General features: G+C 49.3%; 1 protein-coding gene across 3 annotated transcripts in view; it reads left to right on the forward strand.

Annotated features, from left to right (window-relative positions):
- The first annotated feature begins 4,580 nt into the window (after positions 1-4,580).
- LMO1 (LIM domain only 1) overlaps positions 4,581-27,930 on the forward strand; it is a 51,031-nt gene continuing 27,681 nt past the window's right edge. The window contains exons 1-2 of one of the 3 annotated variants that reach the window (XM_070426679.1): positions 18,663-18,766; positions 23,149-23,407. In XM_070426679.1, the coding sequence (XP_070282780.1) occupies positions 23,383-23,407 (25 nt within the window). In that variant the 5' untranslated portion in view covers positions 18,663-18,766; positions 23,149-23,382. Of the gene's footprint in view, positions 4,672-18,662; positions 18,767-22,855; positions 23,408-27,930 lie in introns of those variants that run through there. The other 2 variants (XM_070426680.1, XM_070426678.1) reach the window with 2 other exon arrangements.

Below are 27,930 nucleotides of genomic sequence, written 5' to 3' on the forward strand. Positions count from 1 at the left end.
TAATACACATAATACTTCCTAGGATGAGGTTCTGAGGGCTTGTGCTAATTTTGGGCTGGAGGAGATGGCCTGGTGCCAGGCTGGATGCCAGAGCTAGTGGCAGCAGAGGGAGGATGCTAATGACCCAGGGAGTAGAGAAGCATGCAAGAGCTAGGTGGGAATAAAACATAGAGACAGGCAGGGCACAAAACAAAGCAGCATATCATAACTCAGAGCAAAGTTGTAGGGTTTGGATCATTCATTTACCCATTCATCCCTTCATGTATTCATCAATTTTATCTACCTTTTCAACCATTTGTTCATCCAGCCAGACATCCTCTTTTCAAAGATTCAACCTTATCTATCCATATTTAAAATATCCCATTCACCAACCCATCTACACAGGCATCATGTATCTACCCATCTATCTATTCATTGGTCCATCCATCCATTCTTCATATTTACATATTGAGCACCAATCCATGTCACTCATATTAATTCACTTTCTAGTCATCCATCTGTTACCAGCTATGTCAGACCTTGGTTCTTGAGTTTGGCAAAGAAAGAATTCAGAGCCAGGAACTCTAGCATAGGAGGAGATTTATTTAGCAAGCAAGGAGGGATGGAGTGGGTTGCTCAGAGATCTGCTTTGGCCTTTTAGAAAGAAAGTCACAGATGCAAAGAAGTGAGGCAGCTGGGCTGAGTAGACTCAGGAAACAAATTACAGAGGTTAAAGAAGGGCCCTTGGAGGTAGGTTCAAGGGGTTAGCCTGGGACAAGCTGCCCACTGCTTCCCTGGTTGCAAGTCTCGTGGGGACCCTTAGAGCTCAGGAGAAAGAAAGCAAAGATACATGCTTGAAGCAGGCTCATGCATGAGAGAGAGAGAGAGGGAGGGAGTGTCAGGGTCATGGTCTATTGATTGGTCAGCTCTGGGGTGGGGGGTAGTTGGTCAGTGCATCTGGTCCTGATGTCAGCCATGGCTCACTTCATCTGGTTTTGCAGTTTTTCTAGGCCTTGAGCTGAAACACATCTGAGGCCTAGATGTCATCTCTAGTTTGACCAAAACTCTGGCTCTGTGGTCAACTGACCCAAGGCTTTGTTCCTAAGGTCAACAGACCCGAGGCTTTGTTCCTAAAATTATTTGATGCTGATAAGAACCTCATTGTCCTGAGGGTTTAATACTTAAGGGAGGGTTGTGCAACGGAGAAGGAGGCAGGTGTGTGAAGGTGCTGAATGAGGCCAGTTTGAATCAGCTATCTGTCTCAGTTTCCCCATCCCACTTGCCAAAGGATTTTCCTAACTTCTTACTATCCTGTCTCACATCTATCCATCAATTTCCCAAATATTTAATTTTCTACTATCCTTCAGTTCATCCATCGACTTATCCATCTATTCACTCACACTTTCTCTATGCATGCCAGCCCTGAGTTAACCTATGCAGTGAGAAACACTTTAAAAAAAAAAAAGAAAAGAAATAGGTATAAGGGCATGAGGCCTGTTACTATGATTAATCCTAAAATGGGTTCTTCTTCTAAGGAGAAGAGTGACATAGGAGTCTGGAGATGGGGTGACCATTCAGGACAGAAATTACTATAGAAGGTTGCCTGGAGGAAGACAGATGCATCCAAGACAGGTATAGGCAGAGGGGGGCATGACTAGAACTGTGCATTTCTGATAAGAAAAATGCATGTGAAGAAATAAGGTCTTGAAATGTTGACCTGAAAAGTTTGGACAAGATGCTTTTTGCTAGCATATTATACAGCATTACAGAAGACTGGGCAGAGCCAGGGACACAGCCTCCACCACCCTCAGTGCCTCATCCTGGGGAGCCCTCCATGATCCCAGGCCACTCATTCCTTGCTGGAATGAATGCCTGCAATTCCCTCAGTGTGTCTGCCTAAGGTTTGAGTCCTTCATACCTTCCACAATCAAGAGTATGTTAGTTGAGTTTCTTTTGGGTTGCAGGGGATCTAAATCCAATTTAGTCTCAGAACATCCAACCCCAGGGAAAGGCAGGAATAGAGCTGAGCTTCAGGGGAAAATAAAAGTAGGAAACAGAACACTGTGGGGCTTATGCCTGTCACTTGTCTCTGCTTGTCTCTTCATGTTGCTTTAGTCTTTGTCTCTCCACAGAGTAACTTTATCTACGTGGCAGAGAATATGAGTCTTGACTTTTACATCATAAAGCTTCAGCAACCAAAGAGGGTCTAACCCAACTCTCTTGTCCTAAGCCCAGAATTCCTAGAGGAAAGACCCATCAGCCTAGCTTGGATGAGGTGCCCACTCCAGGGCCCATCTGACCATTGGGGGTGGGATTGTATAAGAACTAGGTATCTTTCACAGGAGACGTGAATAAAATGACGAATGGAGGAAAGTATTTTGGGTGGAGGCGTGCTAAACAGATATCCCATAGTTGTCTACTACAGTGAACGTGAACCTTGGTGCCCAGCATGAGACCTGACCATAGGAGGCACAAGACACTCTTGGCTGTAGACAAGGAGAACCTGAGGGAGGATATGAGGCTTTCAGTCCAGACTTAATAGGCAGAATTCTGAGCCCCACCTCCACTCCTTGGCATGGTTCTTAGGAGGTCTGGGCTTATCCTGGGCCATTTGGTTCTAGGTCAGTAGCTTCCAGCTCCTGGGCTTCTGTTAGGATCACCCTTGGGCAAATTCTTAAGGTCAGCTTGGGCTAGACTAAACTAGGGGCTGCCCACCAGGGCACAGGTTTGTATGTTATCACATCATTCTAACAGCTGCTAAACCAACTTGTAGGGGCCCCCCAGGCAAGGCATGAAGTAGGTAGTTGCCACCTTAGCCAGGGACTCATCTGAGGTCCTATGGAGTAGACTTTGAGAAAAGCAGCCCCGTAGCCTTTTCTTTTTGTGTCCACAGGTCTGGACCCCATCTTCACGTTCAGAGTCTGGCCTACAACTGGAAGGGTGGGTAGGTGAGGGGTGGGTCCTGTAAGAGGCCTACCATTGGAGCAGTCGGGCTAAAATGGCCAAGGATAGGGTGATGACTAATACCTAACTAGGTTCATGCCAGGGAGATCTTTTAGGCAGTCTTAGACAGAGGGAGCAGCCTACCCTAATCCTCCTTCCCTTGGAGGCGTACAGCTGTACCTTAGCTTAAAAAGTGGGGCAGGGGAGTGTTTAGATGCTTTTACATATCCTTTCCCCCATCTCTCCCAGGGCCAGGCCCTTATGTGAGCATCAGGGAACTTCTGGAAGTAAAGAGGGAGCAGGGAGTATAGTGAGGCTCATCTGAGGCTCCAGGTCAAGGCAGGATGGTTCCCATCCTGGGCAGCTTCTCGGAAGCAAGGGGCCTGGCAAAGCACAGCCTAGAGTTAGAAATCTGGAACTTGCAGCAACCATAGGGACTATTGTTATTGATGGAGAATCAGGCTCAGCATATTTGTTAGGGAAAAGGCTAAGCTGTTGTAACAACGAGACCCAAGACCACAATGGCTTGAATAAGATGGAACATTATTTCTCTCTCACACAAAAGGAGATAAAAAAAAAACCAGGTTGGCAGGGCTACTCCGCAAGTCACTCAGGGATCCAACTTCTTTCCATCTTTTTCCTACATCTCTTTGTTCTTATCTGCACAGTCAAATCTGGGTGCTAGAATGTCCATAGTCTAGCTTGTGGGAAGGGGGAAAGACAGGAAACCCTGGATAAGCAAGTTTCTTAGAAGCAAGAGAGGCAAAAGTAGCTTATATCTCTCCTGCCTACAGATGGAAATAGTAACTTGTCTAAAGCTATTTGCAAGGGAAGCTGGGAAAGATAGTTTCCAGTTGGGCAGCTGTGTGCCCTGAAGAGAGGGGAGAACAGAGACTGGCAACACCGCCAGCCGTCTGCCACCCTCAGGAAGGGGAGTTGCCTGAGATCTGTAAGAAGTGTAGTTAGAGCCCGAGCCAGGATCCAGGCTGGAGCAGTCACCACCAAATCTGAGAGGCCGCAGGGCAGCACTGCAGGCTCTGAGGGTTTGAATTAGCAGCCTATCCCCAGGCTGTGGTCCCCCAAGCTGTGGGTGGCTTAATCTGTCAGGTATAGGCACACCTAGAGCAGGCTCTAGGTGACGGTGACCTCGAGCCCTGACGGGTCTCAAACATTTCTATGACTCACCACAAGGGGTGGCCGGGGGCTCAGCACCTGGCTTGGAGAAGCCCAGGCAGGCTCTGGGAGCAGCAGCCATGGAGGACTGTGCGCTTCCAGGGGGACGGTTTTTTCTCCAAACTTGTATTATGTTGGAGTTGGTGAGGCCTCTCAGACAGGTTGGCCACGGAGCGAGGAGGCACCCCTTTGGCCTCTAAGATCTTGGGGGGAAGGGGCGGGACAGGAAGACCTACTAGAGACTAGAAAGAAGCAGAGTAGGAGTGCTCCCCCACCAGTGCCACAGACCGGGCCCCTGCCTGCAGCATCCACGACTGCTTCTGAGATGCCTGTGCTGTTGGGACATGCGGTCGGTCGTAGCTGCAAGGGGACCACCTGCATGTGGGTGTGTTCACTCTGAGGAGCTTGTCGGGAAAGTCTGTTCTCTGGGAGTGAGTCACAGCGCTCAGCCCCACAGGCCAGTCGGTTGGAATCAACGAAGCTCTTGAACCAGCACCCGCCTCAGAAGCACTTGGGAACACCTAGCCTCCAAGACCAGCCCAGGATCGGTCCAGGTCTCCAGTCCTCGGTGGACAGGTGACTAGGAGGGTGGGAGAGGGAACAGATGACCCTAAGCATGCAGAGTGGGGGTTCAGATGGAGATTCTGAAGCGGCAGGTCAGGCAGGGGTTTGTTGTTGGGGTGTTTTTAGCCTCCGGGAGCCCACGTGGAGAGGGTCTCCAGAGGGTGGGAGGTGCAGAAGAAAGCCATTTGGAGATTGGGAGAGTCCCATCCTCCAGTTGTAGCTCATTCTAACTGTCTGGAGAAGCCTGCAAGCTCACCAGCTCTTCAGAGGGCTCGGTCATAACCAAAGCTCAAAACAAGCTGGTTGGCTAGATCAGTAAGAGAGAGGAGGGAAATATCCAAGCCAGGCAAATTCTCCTAACTGGGTGGTGGGCATGAGGAGGACAAGGGCACGTTCAGAATCTCAGAGTTGGGTTAGACGCCTGTCTGACCCATTTCTCTCCCAAAGCAGGGAGCTGGAAGAGAAGATGCAAATCCTTATAGGTTAATAGTTTTTCTTTTATCCCTGTCACACAAATAATTATACAAATAACTCTGTAATTAACTAGATTGCTGTGATAAGCATTATGGAGGAAGAGTAGGGAGGGCTGTGCTGGACTATAACAGGGAGGTCTAACCTAGTCTTGAGAGGAGAGGCCACCCTGATAAAGGAAGTGACATTAAATCCCAGACCTACAGGGTGAGCTAGAGGTGGTCCAAATGAAGAGGAGGGAGGACATTCCATGCAGAAGAAACATCACATCTGCAGGCCCTGAGGCAGGCAGTGGTTCAGACAATGGCAAGGGTAATGCACTGCAGGATGGGAGCAAGCGGTGGGTATAATGATGGGAGATGCTTCAGGGAAGCCTGTGTGTGCAGAGCCAGGGGTCGGGCAGAGGATGGGGGCCTTTCTGAGAGCAAAGGGGAGCCATTTCAGGCTTGAGAGCTGGTTGACAAAATTTGATTTGCATTTAAAAAATATCTTCTGGCTGCATGTGGAGGCTGGCTTAGTGGGGCTAATGTGGATGCAGGGAGGCCAGTAGGAAGCTCTTGCAAAAGTATGCAAAAGATAGTGGACTAGTGCAGTCACAGTGAGTATGTGATTACAGGGCATATAAAAAATGACGCTAATTTACTTCTAAAATTTTTAAATGACAAATTACTTATTCATTATAAGTAATGAAAAGATTCTAAAAGTGTCTAATGAAGAAAGGTAATATTTTCCCCTTAGCCGCCACCTTCCACTCTTACCTACAAAGGTCTCACCAGGCTGACACACAGGGGTAGCCTTGCACACCTTTCTTTCATGTGCGTCTTCTAAACAGAGAGAGGTTGTCTTTTAAATGGGATGATATTACTTGCTGCTCTGCAACCTACTTTTCTCACTTGACAGTACATCACAGACTTCCTTTACAAGTCAGTAGCTGAAGCTCTAACTCATGTTTTAACCACGACATGATGTTCCACAGCTTGGTCATGTGACGATTTATCTGATCATTGAGTGACGCTGATGTTCAAGGAGTCCAGTTTTCTGCCGCCACAAATGAAATTATAGTGTCCCATTTACATAAAGGTGACTTCCCTCCATAGAACACATTCTTAGGAGGAGGATTTCCTGGTCAAAGGCATATGTATTTATAATTTTAATAGATAGTGCCAGATAACTTGCTCATCAACAAACAAAAGTACCCATTTTCTCCAATTTTCAGCAGACTTGAACATTTCACTAAAAATGTTCTGCCAATCTGATGAATTAAAGTACCGAAAACTTATTTTGCTTTAATTTTCATTTTCCCAACTAATGATGAGGGCAAGCATTTTATTAGCCATTTAGATTTCCTCAATTTGGAATGGTCTGTTCATACCTCTTTTCCATTTTTCTCCTGGGCATTTTTTGTTACAATTTATAGAAATTCTTTGCATATACAATATAGTTTCCCTTTTCTGTTGTATATTTTGCATGTTTTTCTGGTAAGTTGTCTTTTTTCTTTGTTTTTGGTAGCTTTTACCATTGAAACTTTCAAAATTGAACCTAGTATATATCTATCTTTTCCTTTGTTACCTTACAGGTATCTCCCACCAAATTTATTCATGTTATTATCCAAATCTATTCCATTTTTCTTTTAAAATTTCTTCTAACATTTTCATTTTTTATATGAAAATCTCCAGCCCATTTGGAACATAATCTTTATACTTAGGGGGGTAGGGATCCAATTTGTTTCTTCCAGATGGATGACCGTTTATGATGGCACCATTTTTAAAACAACTTTATGGAGATATAATTCATGTACCATACAATTCACCCATTTAGACAGATAGGTGAGTCCCCACAGTCAATTTTAGAACATTTTCATCACCTCGAAAAGAAGCCCCATGCACTTCAGCTGTCATCCCCTATGACCTCTCGCCTCTGTCAACCACTCATCTGCTTTCTGTCTCTACAGACTTACCTATTGACATTTCATACAAATGGAATCACATGGCATGGACTTTTGTGAGTGCCTTCTTTCACTTAGCATGGCGCTTTCAAGGCTCATCTATTTTTTGGCAGTATAAGTACTTCATTCCTTTTTATGGGCAATAATATCCATTCGTCAGTTGACAGATATTTGGTTTCCTCCCACCTTTTGGCTATTATGAACGATGGTGCTATAAACATTAATGTGGAGGTTTTTGTGTGGACATGTTTTAATTTCTCTTGGCTGTATACCCAGGAATAGAATTGATGGGTCATAGGGTGATTCTATGTTTAACTTCTGAGGAACTACCAGGCTGTTTTCCAAAGTGGCTGGGCCATTTCACAATCCCACAGACAGTGTTTGAGTTCTGACTTCTTCACATCTTCACCAACATTTGTTATTATCTGACTTTTTTATTCTAGCTTCCTAGTGGTTGTGAAGTGATATATTATTGTGGTGCATTTCCAATGATGTAGAGCATCTTTTCATATATATTCCTTAGAGAAATCTATTCAGATGGAAGTACCAGTTATTAATCTTTTTCTCTGAAGAATTGAAATGCAAGTTTTATTGTATATTAAATTTCTTTCTATGTTTGGATTTGTTTATTGGCTCTTTGGTCCTCTAATCCCCTTACTGCTCAGATGACGGTGGCTTTGTAGTATGTTTTATTATCTAACTAGAGGCCTGATGCACGAAATTTGTGCAAGGGGCTCGGCCCTCGCAGCCCCCGCTGCCCCAGCTTCGTCCAGAAGGTTGTCCAGATGGTCGTTCTGCTGTTTGGTCTAATCAGCATATTAGCTCTTTATTATATAGGATAATGCAAGTTCTCTTCAACTAGTCTTTTCATGTTTTCTTATCTCAGTACAGATATTTATTTTTCAAATGTACTTCAAACTAAATATTTTTACAGTTTTAACATTTTTATTTGAGATTCTAATTAAATCTCTACATTAATTTTGAAAGGATTTACTTTTTATGAGAATGTCTTTTCTTTGAAACATGGCTATCTTTCCATACGTTCAAATCTTGTTTTATGTCCTTCAGTATGATTTCATAACTTTCTTCAAAGAAGACCTTTACTTTTGTGATAGTTATTTTAAAATTATTCCTGAGTATTTTATTGTTTTGTCACCATTGTAAGTGATCTGATTCTTCATTTCCATTTCTAATACATTATGTTATTTAGAAAAAAACGATCGATTTCTGTCTATTTACCTTGTATTTAGCTCCCTTCCCAATTATCTAATTTATTCTAATCGCTTTTAAACTAAATTTTATTGAATTTTCTTGATATATAAGCATGTCATTTGTAAACAAACACATTTTTGTCTTTTTTAAAAGCTAGTTATTTGTTCTGATTATTTTCTCATCTTATTGAATTAGTTGAAATATCCCAAAAATGTTGAGTAATAGTGATGATAATGAGCATCCTATTTTGTTCCCAGTTGCTGGAAATAGCTTTTGATGGCATTGTATATTTGCTATTGGGTTTTTGTAAGTAGTCATTATCAACTTGAAGTAGATTTCTATTTTGTTTCATATTTATTAGCAATACTTGCTAAATTTTATCAAGTCATTTTTGGCATCTATTACTATAATCATATTTTGTTCCCCTTATTTGTTATTTACAGTGATAAATTTCATGATTTGGAATTATGTTTGTGGTGTTAAAATAAACCCTGTATGGTGTATTCTTTTGATACTTTTCCCAAACCCAGTTAGCTAGTATCTTATTTCAGATTTTGCACTCATTCAATCTGCTCTGTGATTTTGTTTTTCTTTTTTAATTCATTCTTCATAAGATTTGGGAATTAAGAAAATGCTTGATCATAAAACTAACCAGAAACTTTAAACTTTTTTCTTGTCTGGAATAATTTAAATAACATTAACATTCATCTTTTTAAAAATTATATAAAACTTATTTTAATGTAATCTGTGGCTTATAGTATTTTTATTTTGTTCTTTTTTTTTTTTTAATTAGACATTTTATTTATTTATTTATTTATTTATTTTTTTAATTTTTTTATTATTTTTTTTTTAATTAAATCTTTATTGTTCAGATTATTACATTTGTTCCTCTTTTTTCCCCCCATAACTCCCCTCCTTCCAGCTCCCACCCCACCCTCCACCCTCACTCCCCACCCACTGTGTTCATCCATAGGTGCATGATTTTTGTCCAGTCACTTCCCGCATCTCCCACACCCCTTTTCCCCCAAGAATAGTCAGTCTATTCCCTTTCTATGTCCCTGATTCTATTATAATCACCAGTTCATTCTGTACATCAGGTTATTTATTCACTTGATTCTTAGATTCATTTGTTGATAGATGCATGTTTGTTGTTCATAATTTGTATCTTTACCTTTTTCTTCTTCTTCCTCTTCTTAAAGGATACCTTTCAGCATTTCATATAATACTGGTTTGGCGGTGATGAACTCCTTTAGCTTTTCCTTATCTGTGAAGCTCTTTATCTGACCTTCAATTCTGAATGATAGCTTTGCTGGATAAAGTAATCTTGGTTGTAGGTTCTTGGTATTCAGCACTTTGAATATTTCTTGCCATTCCCTTCTGGCCTGCAAAGTTTCTGTTGAGAAATCAGCTGACAGTCGTATGGGTATTCCCTTGTAGGTAATTGAGCCTCTTTCTCTTGCTGCTTTTAAGATTTTCTCTTTGTCTTTTGCTCTTGGCATTTTAATGATGATGTGTCTTGGTGTGGTCCTCTTTGGATTCCTTTTGTTTGGGGTTCTCTGTGCTTCTTGGACCTGTAAGTCCATTTCTTTCACCAGGTGGGGGAAGTTTTCTGCCATTATTTCTTGAAATAGGTTTTCAATATCTTGCTGTCTCTCATCTTCTGGCACTCCAATGACTCTGATATTAGACCGCTTAAAGCTGTCCCTGAGGCTCCTTACACTATCTTCACACTTTCGGATTCTTTTTTCATTTTGCTTTTCCAATTGGGTGTTTTTTGTCGAATCTTTGGTTTGATTATTGTACTCCTCTGGTCTGCTATTGGGTATAATATTCTTTATTTCAGTCCGTGTATGCTTACTTTCTAATTTCTTTATCGTAGCATCAAGGGTCTCATTAGTTTTCATGAGGCTCTGCACAAATTTATGGCAAGCCCTCAAAATTGCGATTCTTAGCTCCATATCCTCCATTTCTGTCATGTTTTTTTGTCTCCGCATCTTTTATGCTTTCTTGGTGCACCCCCTTGTGGTCTCTGTGCGCAGTCTTGTTCTAGCCAAGCCTTAATTGTTGTAGTTAACACTAGAGGGATTTGACCCCCAGGCCGACTGGCTATAGGAATCAGCTGTATGGAAAACGTCTGCCTTCTGGGGAGGTGCTAATCCAGCCTTTGCCTGAGGCGATCGGCAAATGGCTGTGCGCAGAGTTTGGGCGGGGCGGGCTCAACAGGGCGGGGGGAGGGAGCAGCTATGGCCACGCTCAGTCCCGTTCCCAGAGGCTCTGCTTCTCAGAACCCCGGCAGCCGCTGCAAACCTCGGAGAGAAAGCTGCCCTCAGGTTCCAACTGATGCCGGATAATCCCGCTTCTCCCGTTTGAGTCTGGGTCCCTAGAGACTCGCCCGGATCTGGAGCCCAGAGTCTGAGACTCACTCCGGACAGAAAACGACAACCGCGCCCTCAGCCACCAGCCCGCTTTGCGCGCGCACCTCGGTACCTTTGTATTTTCCACACTGCGCCGCCTCTGAGCCTCGATTTGCTGTTCTCTTTCCTTCTAGTTGTAGAGTCTCTCTTCAGCCAGCCTTCCTGTGGTTCTGGGTGATGTCCGTTCAGTCTTTTAGTTGTATTTTGGAAATGGTTGTTTGCGGCAGCGGTCTCTGGTGTTTACCTACGCCGCCATCTTGGTCTCTCCTATTTTGTTCTTAATTATGATAAAATACACATAACAAAATTTACCATCTTAACTATTTTTAAAGACACAATTCAGTAGTGTTAAGTACATTCACATTGTTTTGTACAATCACTTTCCAGAACTCTTTTCATCTTGTAAAATAGAAGCTCTATACAGAAACAGAAACCCCCATTTCTCTCTCCCCTAGCCCCTGGAAAACACCAGTATACTTTCTGTCTCTATAAATTTGGCTATTCTAGGTACCTCACATAAGTGAAGTCATACTGTATTTGTCCTTTTGTGACTGGCTTATTTCACTTAGCATAATGTCCTTAAGGTTCATCTATGTTGTAGCATGTGTCAGAATTTCCTTCCATTTTAAGGCTAAAAAATATTCCATTGTATGTATATACCACATTTTGTTTATCCTCTCATTCATTGATGGACATGAGTTGCTTCCACCTTTGGCTGTTGTGAATGATGATGCTATTAACAGGGATATGTAAATATTTCTTCAAGACCTTGCTTTCAATTCTTTTGGGTATATGCCCAGAAATGGAATTGCTGTATCATATGGTATCTTGTAATGTTTTAATGACAAAATTTTCATTTGTTTTAAAACTAGAGGCCTGGTGCACAAAATTCGTGCATAGCGGGGGAGTCCCTCAGCCCGGCCTGCATCTTCTCTAATCTGGAACCCCTTGGGGATGTCCAACTGCCGGTTTAGGCCCAATCCCACAGGGCCTAAACCAGCAGCTAGACATCCTTCTCGCAACCCGGGACTGCTGACTCCTAACTGCTTGCCTGCCTGCCTGCCTGACCGCCCCTAACTGCCTCTGCCTGCCGGCCTGATCTCCCCTAACTGCTCCCCTGCTGGCCTGATTACCCCTAACTTCTCCCCTGCCTGCCTGATCAACCCTAACTGCCTCTGCTTCGGCCTCCACCACTGCGGCTTTGTCCGGAAGGATGTCCATAATGACATCCGGAAGGTCGTTCAGTCTAATTAGCATATTACACTTTTATTAGTATAGATATCCTTTGTTTATTAGCCTACTCAGGATTTCAACTTCTATACTCAGTTGTTTGTGTGTGTGTGTGTGTGTGTGTGTGTGTGTGTGTGTTTATCATTTTCTACTTTGCTTGGAACTCATCCATTTCCTCTAGGTTTTCACATTTTATTTTCATAGGCTTACACACATAATTGTTATGTCTTTAAGCTTTTCTGTACCTGTGATATATATCTTTTCTTAAACCCAATACTGTATATTTTGCTTTTTCTTTTCCTTATCCAGGTTTACCTGGAAGGGTTTATCTGTTCTTTTGGTTGTTTTGTTGTGTTTTGTTTTGTTTTCAAAGAACCAGGCTTAGGTTTTAATTTTTAAAAAAATATTTTCTCTATTATATTTTTATTTTCTATTTAATTAATTTCTGATTTTAGCTTTATTAATTTCCTCCTACTTTCTTTTGGCTTAGTTTGTTCTCTTTCTAGTTTCTTAGATCAAATACCTAGTTAATTTGTTTTTAAATATTAAAAGTATTTAAGATGCAACTATTTATGAAGACCTCTGTTATACCTATAATAAATACAAAGAAAAAGAAAAAGAAAAGCATTTAAGGCTATATTTTTTCCTCAGAGTACAGCCATGTTCCATAAGTTCCGTATGGTATGCTGTGTTCTCTTTTTCTTTACTAGTTGATTTACAATTCCAGTTTTGATCTGATTTTTTGATCCAGTAGTAATTTAAGAGAATGTTTCTTAATTTCCAAGCAGTTTATGCTTGAATTTTGCTTTTTTTGACATCAATATTGCTCTTCCTACTCCCTCTGAGCTTGCATTTGCTTGGTATACCATTGCCCATTGTTTTATTTTTAGTTCTTGTCACCTTGTTTTAGGAGTATTTCTTGTAAACAGCATTTGGCTGTAATTTTGTTTTTTTTTTAACTTACTCAGACAATCTGTTTTTTGATAGTAAGATTCAGTCTCTTCACGTTTAGTGTAATATATGGATATACTTAGTTTTGCTTATTCTATCTTATTTTATATATTTGTGGCTCTGCCCCCACCTCCTTTTATTTTATTTTTTTACTTTTGCTGGTTTGGTTGAAATTCTGCTTTACATCCAGATTTCTGGTGACCGTTTTACTGAAACAAGACAAGGAAAGATTTGGGAAGAAAATCAAGGATTCCATTTGGATTTTAAAATGTCAAGTGGGCATTCTTGAGTAGAACTCAAAGGAGTGATCCTGAGTGAAGGTCACACACCCTGACAGCTGTGGATGGCACGCAGGGGGAAGGGGTTCTAGGATGGCCGAGGACCCAGGCTGGGAAATGCCAACAGCTGAAGTTTGGATGGAAGAGAGAAGCTGGCAATAAACCAAGACTAAAAGGAACACCTCTGAGGTTAAGAGGAAAACCCAGAGAATGTGTAGACCAGGGAAGAAACATGTTTAAGACTGAAGGCATTAAATGTATTAAAAGCTGAGTGGTCAGATAAGGTGAGACCCAAAACCAGTCCTTTAGTGATAGAAAAGTCACTGGTGACCTTGGCAAGCTTGGAGGCTGAAGCCTCCAAGGAGCAGGTGAGGAGACAGGGAGAGTTGAGAAAGCATGACAACAAATGAGAATAGATGGCAAATTATCTCAAGATGTGCAGTCCAGGGAATTCCTTTGCTTGCTTGTTTTGGGTGAGACACCAGAGTTTGTTTGCTGCTGTGATGAAAGGCCCAACAGAATGAGAAGACTGAAGGGGAAGGGAGAGCCAATGGAACACCTTGCAGGTGGTAGCAGGTGGGCCAGAGCACATGCTGCAAGATAGGGCCCGGGTAAGAGGAAGGCCACCTTCTCTAATGCTTCAGAAGGGAAGGTGCATGTGACCAGGTGCCTGTTGCAGAAGCTGAAGATGAAGATAGGAGGCAGGAGGAGGAGGGCCTTCCCATCTGATGGATTCTCTCATCTCAGTAAGGTAGGAAGTGATGGCATCTGCTGAGACTGGAATGGAACAGCGGGACCAGATGATTGGGGAGAAGAGACGAGAAATGAGATGGGAATTCAGGAGCATAGGAGAGCAAGCATGGCTTCAGGAGGCCCTCCTGGAGGGGAGGGGCAGTGAGAGCAACGCCTTTGGTCTTCCTGGCATTGAGGGAGAGCTGTCCTTTGAGTCTCCTGCGGAGCTCCACTGCCACCATGCAAAGCTGGTGGTGGGGCTGCTCCCCTATTGTTCTGTTCTGGCCCATTCTTGCTCACACAGCCTTTCCCTGCATGTCTGTCATCTAGCTAAGACAGGTTGGAGCTTAAAGGCCATACATGCCGAGCACCAAAGCTCACACATTTATAATAATTAGCCCCAAATTCTGATGCTCTGATCCTCCTCTCAGAAATGTTGTGGGATCCTCTAAGGATGCTTACACATGTAACCCAAGTGCCCTCTGGACACCTACTAGATTCTGAGTTCTGGACAAAGTCATTTTCTCTCTAACAGCCCCAGAGTTGGGAGGTGGGTTGATAGGCTAGAAGATAATCAATAGGACTAGTTTGGGGTCTCACCTTATCTGACCACTCCCATATAATTAGAGCTGCTGCCCAGTGTTCTTGCCATCTTGTTGTGTATTCCATGCATGCACTACTGCCAATGCCACAAAGCTGTTGACCCTGGCTGCTTTTGCCCTTCACAGCCCAACAAGGAGATAACTTTGGCTTCGAGTGATCACCTCTTTCAGATGTGGATCCCATAGCAAAGCGGTAGGGCCCTGAGTGATCTAGCTCCTCACTTGCACCACTGCCCTCTTCTTCCCAAAGTGCTGATCGGGAGTCGGTCAGGCCCAGCTTTGCCTTTCCAAGGCTTGTGGCTCAAGTCTAGTTCCCCCAGGAGGATCTCCTCTCAGGAACCTCACTTTCCTCCAGCCTGACCCCCGTTGGGAGCCTTAGTCCTTGTAGTAGGTCTGCCCTCTCTGAATCTCAGCTGTGGATGGAGTTCAGTGTCTTTCACCAGGGCTTGGGGCCCCATAGAAATTCAGAGATGATGCCCTGGCTGGTTTGGCTTAGTGCAGTGGTTGGCAAACTGCGGCTCGGCAAACCGCGGCTCGCGAGCCACATGCGGCTCTTTGGCCCCTTGAGTGTGGCTCTTCCACAAAATACCGACTTCTGCACATGGGCCACAAAGTTTCAATTGCACTGTATGTGCGCGCCTGCACGTGGTATTTTGTGGAAGAGCCACACTCAAGGGGCCAAAGAGCCGCATGTGGCTCGCGAGCCACGGTTTGCCGACCACGGGCTCAGTGAATAGAGCGTCGGCCTGTGGACTGAAGGATCCTGGGTTCAATTCCAGTCAAGGGCATATGCAACGGGCTGTAGGCTCGATCCCCAGTGGGGGGCATGCAGGAAGCAGTCAATCAATGATTCTTCCTCATCATTAATGTTTCCATCTCTCTCTCCCTCTCCCTTCCTCTCTGAAATTAATAAAAATATATTTTTTAAAAAAAGAAAAATTCAGAGATGAAGCTGGGCATCTGTTTCAGTATCCCAGCCACTCCATAATGGCTAAGCTCTCTGGATTTTCTCTTTCTCTATGAAAACCAGGAGGCTGGTCTTCTACGAGTTCACACAGGCCCTTGGTGCAAGTGAGGGTGGGGGGAGGGGAGGCTGGGCGCTCACCTGTCAGGCTGGCTTCTCTAAGTGAACTCTGGCTAAGCACAGATACCCAATGGCAGGGCCATACTAGTCCATGTGGTGCCTTTGTGCCCGCCCTGGGTGGATGCAGCCCATGCCAAGCATATGGCTTGGAGAGCAAAGAGAGGGCAGAATTTCAGTCCCCTCTTGCCCTGCTGGCCAGATGCCCTAGTGCAGGGAACAGCTGGCACCAATCTAGGCAGTGGCCATATGTAGCTACACAAAGAACTAAACAGTGTGGGGGTCCAACTAGTGGGCTTCCAGAGGAAGCATGTGCCTGGGTCCTGGTCCCATGCCATCCAAAATCCTGGAGAAAAACATAGTGCCCAAGGGTCTCTCCTTCTGAGCCTGCATTCTTGTATCTAAATCCCTCCCCTGCCTCTGCAGCTCCCATTTTCTCCAGGGACCCCGAGTAGGTTCCTGGTAGCACACCTGTCCCCCCATTCCAGAGGAGAGCTAAAATCAGGCCCTTGGGGGCTGATCTTATGCCCCAGGATTCGATGGAATAATCTACAGTCCACTCATCCACTCAGCAACCAAGCCTTCACAAAGAGACATCCTCTAAGAACATAGGGGAGCCATTTCCTTAGGACTCTGAGAGGTGGGCAAGGGCTTTCTAAGAAAAGGATGCTAAAAGGAGAGCCGTTGGAGCAGGAACCTGCAAGGTGTATTGAAGTACAGCAAAACAGTCCAGAGGGGTAGGAATGTAAGCTTTTTTATTTTATTAAACCTGACTGGAGGATATTTTCCCCATTGATTTTAGAGAGAGTGGAAGGGGTGTGGGGAGGGGGAGAGGAGAGAGAAACATAGATGTGAGAGAGCCACATCAATCAGTTGCCTCCACCACGCACCCCAAACAGGGCGGGGAACCTGCAACCCAGGTATGTACCCTTGACTGAAATTGAACCCGTAACCCTTTGGTTCACAGGCCAATGCTCTAACCACTGGGAAACACTGGCCAGGGCAGAATGTAAGATTTTTATTGCTCAATAGACACCAGTTGAATTAAAGTGAAGGGTGGTGGTGCTCACAAAGGCTTCTCCAGATCTCATGAAGGGCCTGGAATGATAGAATAAATAGCTAGGGCTTTGTCAGTGGACAATGGGGAGCCATGGAAGGTTTTTGAGCAGGAGAGTAGCAGGGTCAGATCTTGGCACCAGGAAGATGACTCTGGATGGTGAGAAGGAGGATTTGCCAAACCTGGGCATGGCATGGCTACGTTCAGTGCTAGTGGGAGACTGCGAGCAGCAGGTTTGGGAGGTGATTCTAAAGAACACCTCTGAACACTCCCCTTTTCATCGCTGCATTGAATGTAACCCATTCAATCATTTCACACACTTTTCCAGATACTGTGTGGGTCCATGTGCAAGGATGGAGGAGGGCAGGAGGAGTCAGGATGAGCCCTCCCTCCTCACTCCCAGCCTTCTCTCCAGCCCTCAATCAGAATGTGTTTTTGTAAGTGGGGGCTTGGGGACAGCATAAGGGTGACAAACTGTGCTCCCCCAGCAATTAAATTTTTAAAAAAGCTGCTATGGAAGGAGCGAATATTAGTTTCCTGATTTATAAAGCCAAATGGATTAAGCTCATTCATTGCCCGAGGAAACAAAAAGGAAATCTTCAATACCTCTGTGCACATTGAGAACAGGAACAATGCGGGTCTTTAGAAAGCAGAAACCTAATTTGGGGGAATCAATTACCCTCTGTGTCCCTGCCTCTGAGGGCTCTCTCACTCCTCTCTCTCAATAGAGATTTCCTGGGAGGGAAAGTGTGGAGAAGTTGGTCAACCATAGGCACACCCTTGGTTCAGCCTTGCAGACAGGGGGCTAAGAACTAGGGTAGGGCGAATGGAGTCGGGCTGGGGTGTGCCTGGGTGTCAGGCACTTGTGGAGATGTGGGGGGAGGGGTGCAGGGGCGCGGGAGGGCTTTGGGATAAAAGTGGAGAGTGGGGAAATATTGGATGTGCAATGAGAGAGCCAAAGAAGGGAGCGATGGAAACCTTGGGTTTATAACTGGGGGACGCGTACGTAGCAAAGCTCAACCAGCATACAAATGGGTGATGTGGGGGCGGGGGGCGGGGGAGGCACTGAGTTACCCACCCACCCACTGTCTCCTGATCTTTCCCGGTTTCTCTTCTGTGGTCTGCACTTTCCTCCGTGGGTCTGGGCGCGCAGTGGTCAATGGTGGATCAATTATGAAAAAAGAAAGGGGGCAGGGGCGCCTCGGACAGTCGCCCCGGAGTCACATTCCCAAAGTCACACACAGAAGCAAGCACTCACACCATCTCACACATTCCTGTGCTGGGTCCCAAACCCTGGCCCGCAGTCCCCAGACCCGGAGCCTCGTCCGCCCCGATGCACGCATACAGTCCCTCCCAAACCATCACACCCACGGAGCCCCACGCTCACCACGGCGGGGTCACCGACTCAGAACTGCACCCCCAAACTCCCACCCGCCACCGCACACATTCTGCCACCCCAGGCGCATCCTCAGCTCACACACACACACACAGCCCTCGCTCTCTGGCATGCGGACACACACACACACACACACACACACACACACAGTCGCTCACACGCACACACTCTGGCTGTGCTTTTGTGTTTTGTCAGAATTAATGAGAAAAGTTCCCGTGCCCTGCGGGTAATTAGTGTCCTTGGAGTTAAATAAGCTAATGGCGGGCACCTCTGGCCCAAGCAATTATGTTTGTGTATTGAATAATTGATTCAAAGCGGGGGAAGGGCCGCTAATCAGATCTGAGCATAATGAATTGATTTAATTAACAGGGGAATCTGAGGGGCCCTGGGAAACGCAGGCTTCACTCCGCTGCGGCGAGCGCGGCGGGCGCGCAGAGAGGACGGGAGCGCGGCTCGGCCGGGCCCGGGAGAGGCAGCTCGCACCGCTTCGGCGATCCCGGCCCGACGGACGCACCCCGACCCCGCCCGCCCCCACCCTCCCGCGCTCCGGGTCCCCGGGGCCGAGCTCCCCGCGTCCGTCCGCCCCCGTCCGCGGCTGCAGCTCGCGAGGCGCGGAGCCCGCGGGGCCGGAGGAGCAGAGCAGGCGCGGGAGGCGGACTCCGAGCCGCGCACCCTCCGCGTCCTCGGCCCGTGCGGGCTGGAGCCGCCGGGGGACCATGGTGTTGGACCAGGAGGACGGTAGGTGCCCGGGGACGCGCGGGGCGTGAGGCGCAGGGTGGCGGGGCGGTAGCGGGGCCCTGCCGAGGCCACCCCGCTTTCGGCCGCAGCGGCCCCGCGCCAGCCCCAGCAGCTCCGGCCGCCGGGCGGCTTCCCGGAAGCGCGCGGCGGGACGTGGGGGGTGTGACGAGGGTGCCAGGCTCAGCCCCCCGGGGTTCCTCATCGGGGTTAGGAAGTCCCACGGGCCACCCCAAGCCAGCCAGCCCCACACGCTCCGGCCGAGAACTTTCTCCCCGGCTCTTGCCGCCTCCCAGGCACCAGGAGCGCGGGTCCTCCCCGCGCCTCCCTCCCCGCAGTGCCCGCTGACCCTCAGCCCCCCAGCCTCCCGGGGTGTCTGCATGTCCCCAGTTCTGCATCCGACTGTGAAATGGTTCTCCCAGGGGGGTGCCCTGAGAACCTGGGGTTGAGGGTGGAGTCAAACCAGCATGGTTCTGAGGTTCCGGGGGTCTGGAACTTAGAGCTGCGGGATGGGTGACATTGCTTCACCTCTGGAGGCACTGGAGAGGGCACTCACCATCAGTCCTGCCCCCTCCTCTCCTCCGCCTAGCATGATAGGAGGTGCCTGCCAGCTGTGGGCCATGTATCCAAAATATCAGGGGGCGGATTTGTCTTGAAGCTGATGAAGTTTACGCTTCATTGGTGATCTTGTGTTCCTTTTCTTAAAGAATCCCCTTTGCCCCAGTTGCATACGTAAGTTTGGCTCTCACAAAAATCTGGATCCAGCCCAGGGTCCAACTCACACCCTTTCCGTTCTAAATGCCAGTCTCTCAGGCCAGCTCACAGCCCTGCTGGCCCATCCACCCTCCCCAGGTGCCAGGGAACTCCTCAGTGCCTGGGAGAGGAAGCCCTGAGTTGGAAGGCTGAGACGCATGGGGCTGGGAGGCAGCTGCTGGTCTGCAGGAAGGGTCTGGCTGACTGGCCTTTCCCTCTGGCTCCACTAGTCCCTTGTCCTACCTACCACCTCCCTCTTTGGTGAGCAACTGGCCTGGTTTGCCTGGACCACCCGGTTTGAGCTCAGAAAGTCCTACCTCCTGGGACACTGATCAATCCTGGGCAAACTGGGACAGGTGGACAGCCTACATCCACAACCTTCTCAGAGCTGTTGTGCAGGAATGGGTTAGCCTTCAGCGAGGGGGTGGGAAAGACAGACTTGCTTTCTGGAGTGCAGATTTGGTCTAAGCCTCCGCAAGGCCTAATGAATTATAACTGCGGCTCCTAGAAGGCCTGTCGAGGGCTTCCAATAACCAAAGGAGGAAAAGTGTGCATCAGTTTCTGTGCATGGGCTGCCTTTGTGTGACTAGGGGGCAGGGCAGAGCAGAGTGTCTGAATGTGGCCAGCAGGCATCCTGATGGTACTACAAAGTCTATAGGTTCCCTGTCTTGTCACCTGTGGTAGCCACAGGGAAGGGGCCCTTGTCACTTTGAATACCTCTCCGAGCATCACGTGTAAAACCAGCTTGTAACCCCATCTTGAAGACAGTGTTGGGAGCAGGGCCCTCAGGTGCAGGCACATCTGACAGCCTCCACTGAAGAGTTCTGGAATATCTGGTCTGCCCAGGCCCTCAGGCACCAAGTTTTCCCCGCCCCCTTCCCACCTCCAATGCAGGAACCCTTCTTCAGTACTTCCCTCCCAGGTGCAGTGACAAACTGCTGCTAGGACCTGCCCAGAACTTTGTAAGGCAGCCAGTAACAACCCCTTTCTCCTCACTGTAACCTTGGGGGCTGATCACGTGGCTTCCCTCTACTGCCCCCAGGGGCATTTCAAGGGCATTTTGGAGCACTCTTGGTAGTGTCCAAGTGAATACATGCTCATCACCTGTGGAATGTGTCAGATGCAAGCTACCTCCTCCAGCCCCAGGGGAGCTGAGGATTCCACCCTGCCGTTGTGGGTGGGGGTGAGCATGGACACAGGAATCACCTGCCTGACCAACAATTACCCATGAGCTGAGAAGGGAGGCCACTGGATGAGTGAGGCGCATGTCTGCCTCTGCCAACCCAGCAGCCCCTTCCTGGCCATGAGCTCCGGTCATCCAAACCCTCAAAGGCTTGCTGCGTAGCTCTGTGCACCAACCTCTATGGCAGCCCCTTTCCAGATCAGTGTGCAGCTCAATGCTCACAACTGGGGGTGCAGAGAGAGCCACGTCTGGGCACAAGCAGTCCTTCACACTCAGCACCAATCCCCTGCTGACATACCTAGCCTGTTTCTGTAGTCCATCACTTAGCACCCCCGGCCTGCTTCAGTCCCTGAGTTGGCACATAGGGCTCCTGCCTCCCAAAAGGGATGCTGGCTGTGTGGCTGCTAATTGGTTACCTTGGAGGCTGGGAGAGCTGGTGTTGGGACAGAGTCCCAAGTACGGCGCATGGACAAGACAGTGGAAAAGTGGTTTGTGGGTCAGGGCCAGGCCCTGGAAGTGAGGAGAAGCAGTCCTGGAGGTCACAAGTAAAACAACAGCGCTTGTGGAATGAATGCCTCCAGGTCCCCCAGAGGTGTCTACAGCAAGAAGCTGCCCCTTGCCAGCTTGCCAGGCCCGTGGCTTGCTGCACTGTCTGGCCCCCAGCTCAGGCTGGGGTGAGGGGCTGACTCTAAATGAACCAGTGGCAGCAGAGCCAAAGGCTCCCTCAGACCCTCAGGGTACAGCTCTGGCTGCAGCGGCAGGGGAGAGATCAAGCTCACAGTCCTGAGGGACGGTCAGGCTGAGCAAAATGATATATTTAATACCAAATATACTCGCAGACTATTAGGATTAAGTATTCAAGATGAAGAGGAAAGCAAAACCCTCTGAGCTGCGGATGAGGCATCTCATTAGAAGCCGCCTCTCTCCTGTTTTCTCAAAGCCTGACTTCCTGCCTAGGACAGAGGAAGACGGGCTGCAGCACGGCTCCAGCTCCCCCATTCCTCACCCCTGTCAAGCACCTGCATTGGGCCTCCAGGGCTTAAGGGGCAGGGCCTGGCCTCCAGGTCTCCTTTGTACTCAGTAAACCCCCTCAAATTGTCTGGGGTGCCACAGTTTACAAAGCACATGCACATACATTATGCCATCTGATCCCCACCGCATCCTTGGAGATAGAAGAGCAGGTCTCCCACTTCACCAACAGGGAAACTGAGACCCAGAGAGAGAGATTGATTTGCTAAGCCACTGTTGATAATAAGCAGAGATGGTGTGAAATCCCAACTGGTGGCCCTTGGCCCCTCCAGGGACTTCAGCTCCCTTCCCCTTGCCTGGGTCTAGTCCTCAGAAGAGCTACCAGGATTGAGCCTTTGACACATTTGCCTGGAGCCCTCCTTGGGCTGGAAAAAAAGCTCTTGGTTATTGAGTGGCCTTCCTGGAAAAGGCAGCCTAGGCACCACCCCCAGGGCTCTGGAGTGACACAGGGTTCAGAAGGAAAGGAGCTGGACACTGTCCCCCTCTTGCCTCTTGAGTTACAGAGCGAGAACTGTGAAGTCTGTAATAGCAGGAATCTTTGCTTTGTTCACTGCTGTGTCCCCAGTGCCTCAGAATAGTGTTCGGCGCATAATACATGCTCAACAAACGGCTGTGGAATGAGAAAAGCTTTCAATGCCATGCTGTGCTTGCTCAGAGAGAAGTTAAGACAGGATCCCGGTTTCTGTGGAATCAGGATGCCCTTGTGGGGGAAAGGGCTGCTGGGGTAAAGTTGTTCCTGTGAGATTCACAGTGGAAGAGTTTGTGCCCTGCACAGGGTTAACTTTGCCAAAAGATCCAGGGAATAACCAGAAACCCCGGGGGGGCGGGGGGGGGGGGCGCCAGAGCAAGTAGGAAGAGAGGGTAGGAGGTCAGAGAAAGGTTGCCCTGGTGAGAGGGGGTAGAAATGAAGGCTGGGAGGCTGGGAGTGACAAACCAGGGGTCCTTCAGACAAATCTCCAGGATGAGGACCTGGGTGCTGCCTGAGCGGAGCCACGCGCCGAGCTGGGGCCGAGCGGCCTCCAGGTGGCGCTGCGGAGCCAGCAGCCGCGCGTCTCCACTCCCCATTAACCCGGAGGAAGGGGGGGCCTCGGGAAATGTGTGCATTTATTCAGTAGCAGGAGTGCAAACCTCATACATTGAGAGAGAAAGGCAGCGGGAGACGGCCGCCGAGATTCCCCCATCTCTTTGAATATAATTTTAGATTGAGATTCAGATTAAATCCGAGGGGAAAACACTTTATGAGGCTGAAAGCAGTGTCGTTGCCAGAGCCCTGGTTATGAGCTATCAAATGCAATTACATTAAGACAGATTATACTGGGCAAATTGAGCCATTTAGAAGGTGAGAATCAAAGAAACGGCTCTGATCCTCTCTTCCCCTTCTCTCTCTCTCTCCCTCTCTCTCTCTCTCTCTAAATTGCAGTTCGTAGTTCCTTCAATTCTGAGGCACAAAAGTAGGTGAGACGGCTTTTGTATCTGCGAAGTGCTTCACTCCTGAATGTAATTCTAGCTGAGTGCAATCTAGGTTAAGAGCCGGACAAGCGGGTAATTAGAGCCCGCTCGCTGCCCGAGGACCGGCCGCCCCGCCGAAGCGCGCCCGGAGTCGGCGCCCTGCTCCCGGCCGAGCCGAGCTGAGGCTGGACACGGAGCGCCCGAGATGATGGTGCTGGACAAGGAGGACGGTAGGTGGCGGGCGGAGGTCCGACGCCGGGCACCCCCCGGCCTTGCACCGCGGCGCGCGGGAACACACGCGGGGGGCACAGGCGCGCACCTGCCAGGCTGGGCTGGGGTTGCGGGGGGAGCGGTGCGGGGGCCGGGGCCGGGCGGGGGCGGGGGTAGGCGCGGGGAGGACCGAGTGGGACTGGGAGGAGGGCGGTGAGTCAGTCCCTGGGTGCGGGCCCCCTGGGCCCGGCCGTGGGCGGGCGGGCGAGCTGTGCACGGGCCAGGTGGTGCTCTGCGGGCCAGAGGCTCTGGCTCCCCTTAGATCTCCGCGCAGCGGCGGCGGTTCGTGCAGAGCATTTCGTCTTTGCGGCTGCTCCTCTCACCGCAGCCATCACCCTCGCGTCGCCGCGTAACCCGAGAGGTGCTGAGCGCTGGGCAAATCAGTGGCTTCTGGAAAATCGGGCTCTGGGGCTTGCGGCGAGCCGCGCTCGGGGAAGACAGCGCCCGCCCTGGGGTGCCAGGCCGGCGAGGGGAAGGCGGGCTGGACCCTCGGGGAGATAGCTCCCCACAAGTATGAGGCGCCTCCCGTGCTGGCCCACTGTCTCCCTGTGTCCTGAGCGCGGAGACAGGAGTTTGGCCCAGAGGAAGAAAGTGTCGCGCTACAGGCTAGTAGCACTCCTGCAGGAGTGGCCCGCCAAAGGGGCATGGGCCTGCCGTGGTCAGGATCCTCAGGGCTCCTCAGAGGCCAGAACGGAGGGGGTCCGTAGTTGCTGGAGGCCACTAGCAGGTGGTCCCTCCTTCTCCAAAGCCTTCCTGATTGGGGTTGCCCTGCAGTTAGTGTCTGGTGTGCCCAGGAGAGGTTGGGGAACCCAGTCCCCTGGAGGGTAAAACTAAGTGGTGTCCTGTGACCCACGCACAGACCCCAGGGTCAGAAGAGAGGCCGTCCCCAGCTGTCCCAGGCCCTCCCGCCCTGTAGGTGAGGGTTGCTCAATTTGTTGGCTGTAGGGAGATGTATGTCTGTGTAATAGTTGACACGCAGGCTGCTACTGGTACGGAACTGGAAGGTGGGTTTTCTGTGAGTTAGAGCGACTGTGGTGGCGCCCTCTGACCTTCCAGTGAGTCTTCACTGGGCCTGTGCCCTCTCCCCACCAGGTCAATGGTGCTATTGACATGATCACTTGGCAAAACCTTGAAGTTAAGTCACTTGCTCAAGGTCACACAGGAGGTTCACTTTGCTGCTACCATGTGCTGATGCCCCTAGACTCCCCTTGACCTTCTGAGATCCCCAGCCGGGAGGGGCAATTAAAGTGTCTGTCCTCAGGGTGGCATGTGGAGGAGCCCTGTGGCCAGTAAGCCCATGAAGGCTGATTCTCGGTATGTGTGTAGTAGGAGATGAAGAGGGAACTCAATGCTTCTGGCCAAAAGAATCCATTTGCCGGCGTCTAGCTGGGGTGTAACATCCACCTCCTGTATGCTCTTCTCTCTTCGGGGGACCCCTTCCCTGGGGCCCTGTGTGGGCTATCAGAGGACTGGACTGCTATAGTTGTATATGGGACGAAAAGAAGGGCTTGGGCCGGGCCGCACAGGGAGGGAGGAGGCCTTGATGTAGCCCCTTTTGTTTCTAACTCCCTGTGTCATCTCAGACCAGTCATGCTTATCTCTAGACTTCATTTCCCTCTTGGTAACCTGAGGGGCTTAGAGAAGCCAGTGCCGGGGTCTCGCTTGGTGTCTGGGGTACTCTCACTATGGGAAGCATGTGGAAATCAGGATATGTCTTTAGGTCCAGGCCAGAAATCCAATAGACCGGGCCCTCTACTGGGGAGGCCTCAGGCAGGGAGATGGACCTCTTGGAGGTGGCTCTCTGTCCAGGCACCCAGAGTGCTGTGGGCTCTGTGATCCTAAAGGCTCTCAGATGAGCCCTGAGTGGGAATGGCTCTCTGGAGGTCATTTGAGCCAGTGTCCTGCCTCCAGCGTGCAGTGCACTTCAACCACCCAGACATGTGTGTTTCCTCCAGACCTGTGGCAGGGAGCGTGTGGTGCCCCTCAGTGCCCCACCTTGTCCAGTCTAAATAATATGGTGCCCACTTTCGTTGATGCCCGTGAGCTCTGGGGCCCATTACAGCACGAGGCCTGCAGACAGCCGGAGTCCCGAGGAGCACTGGATTCTTGTCCTGTGCAGAACTGTCCCCCAAAAGTAACCTTTCTGCTCCTAAATCCACCCTCCACTCCCTGTTAGAGTCTGGCCTCTCCTGGTTCCACGAAACCTCGAAGCTGGCACCCGTAATTTGCGGGGGGCGGGGGGCGGGGAGGCTCTGGATGCACTCACCTGCCCTTCTTCACCTGCTGCCTACTTTCTCCCTAGCATTTATGCCCTCTCAGCAGGTGGCCATTTGGGCCGGGTGGCAGCATTGGCCCCCAAGGGCAGCATTGTCTGGCTGCCGCGGGGACTCAGGGCTCTTATTAACCACCCCCAATGCCTTTTCTCCACCTGACAGCATCTTGTCGGAAGAGGCCGGGGCTCCTCTGGTTGAAGTCGGGTCTGCCAGCTGCCACGGACCAAAGCTCTTGCTCTGCTGGGCTGCTGGGCTTTCATGTTGCACTTCTGAAAGATAATAAAATATCAATCGCTTCGCCGTAGCAACGGGTTTAAGAGACTTTCTGAAGTATTGAATCGTCAGAAAAAAATTTTTTTTTTTTTTTGCTTTTAAGCACAGTGCATTATTAATAAAGTAATCCATTAGGTCGAGCAGTGAAGGGCCACCACAGAGAGGAAAGATCTGTTTTGCAAACGGTTAAACTTCGGGTTTTAAGATTAATTGCTTTCATTTGGACGCTTGCTCTTGGCCTAGCCATTTCTACTTTACTGGAACTCAGGGTCCGGGCTTTCTAAATGCCGTCGGGTCTGCCTGTCAGCAAAGGGAGCCCAGCTCCCACTTTCCCGGAGAAATAGCCCCCCTTTCCCTGGCACCTGCGCTTGGACTGCCACCAGGTTGTGGGCTTTCCGGTGAGGCTTGAAGTCCTAGGGGTGCAGAGAGCTACTGTCCTGAGCCCCAGGAGTCACATTAGCCTTTAGGCTTGTGGAGAAGAGGCCCGTGAGTAGGGGCAGAGAGCAGAGGGTCCAGGCCACTCCAAGAACAATGAGAGCCTTGGATTGCGGGGGAATGGGCAGGAGAAGATGCTGAGGATACCCTTTTAGGGGTGCTGGTGTGTCCCTAGGCGCAGGCTGGAGAAGGGTGGGTGTGGGTGTAAGCCGCCTCTGCAAAGACCCAGTGGGAAGACTGGGGTGACCACAGGAAGCAGCGAGCAGGCTGTAGAACCAAAAGCCAGACATGATTCCTAGAGCATTTTTAATAAGTAAAAATGCCCAAGGAGAGTGGAGCTGGCCTGAGAAGGACCAGACAGCGAATCTTCAATTGTTAATGACCGCTGTGCGCACAGCCTCTACAGCTGATCCATGAGGGCAGGCTCTTGGCTATGTTTGGGTGCTGAGCTGCAGGACCTCCTGGGATATCCCATCATGCTCTGGACCACAGAGAGTCCTGGGGGCCTCTCCTGGCAGAGTGTGGCAGTACTTTCCTGGCCTGGAGTGGAGGCAGGGAATGGGCCCTGGCACTGTTCCATGCTGGAGACCCCAGTAGGGCAACAGGAAGGTGGATCCCAGCGGGCACTGCTGCCTCCTGAGGCCTGGGAAAGGCCTTGGAAGGCTGGCAGGGTGGGGATCAGGCCTGGCACTCGGAGGGTCTCCATCTGCACCTACCATGCCAGCCTGAGCAGCAGCCACCGCCTCACGGCTGGGGATGAAGCATCGCAAATCTTGAGCAGCACGCACAGCCGCTTCCCCTTCCTGCCCAAAGGTGGGAGTCTGTAAAGATGGGCCTCCTCCACCCCCTCTCTGAGCCCTGGGTTAAGAAGCAGGTGCTTCTCTCTGTTCCCTGCTCTTCCATTCACTTGCCCACATGGAGCACTAAGGGGGGACAGGGAAACAACATAAATTGGTCTGTCGTCCAGAACCCATGTCTCACTAATGTACCCAGATTAACTCAACTGTAAATTGTCTCCTTGGATGGCGGTGTCTTGCTAAAAGTTTCCCATATGATTCATGATTTGGATTGCTTTTAACGGCTATTGGCTAAGCAAGCCGGTGACTGTACAAGGTGATGCAATTGGCATTAGCGAGGGGAGGCACGGGAGCGTGTAATGCAGTCAATACTGCATTAACTACTGATGCCCAATTACAGGGAGTGGGAGAGAGCCTTTCAGGAGCATTAGGACTGGGGGAAGCTGAGATCACTGGCCGCTGCTCGCCTAAAAGCTTCACCCTTTGCATGCCGGGCTGGCCATGGTGCTGGCTTGGCCAGTCACTTGGCCTCTGTGGCTACAAGAGCTGCTTTTCTTTCTGTCTGTCTGTCTCTCTCTCTCTCTCTCTCTCTCTCTCTCTCATGTCCCACGAAGATGCTTTTAGCACATAGAAATGTGTATGTTCCTAGACCCACGGCCTGCCTCTCATTCCTCCAGAGCTGTAGTCGGCAAACTGCGGCTCTCG

Source organism: Myotis yumanensis, unplaced genomic scaffold (genome assembly GCF_028538775.1).
Source record: "Myotis yumanensis isolate MYYU_CA2020_CCGP unplaced genomic scaffold, mMyoYum1.0.hap1 SCAF_10, whole genome shotgun sequence".
Classification (NCBI taxonomy): Eukaryota; Metazoa; Chordata; class Mammalia; order Chiroptera; family Vespertilionidae; genus Myotis; species Myotis yumanensis.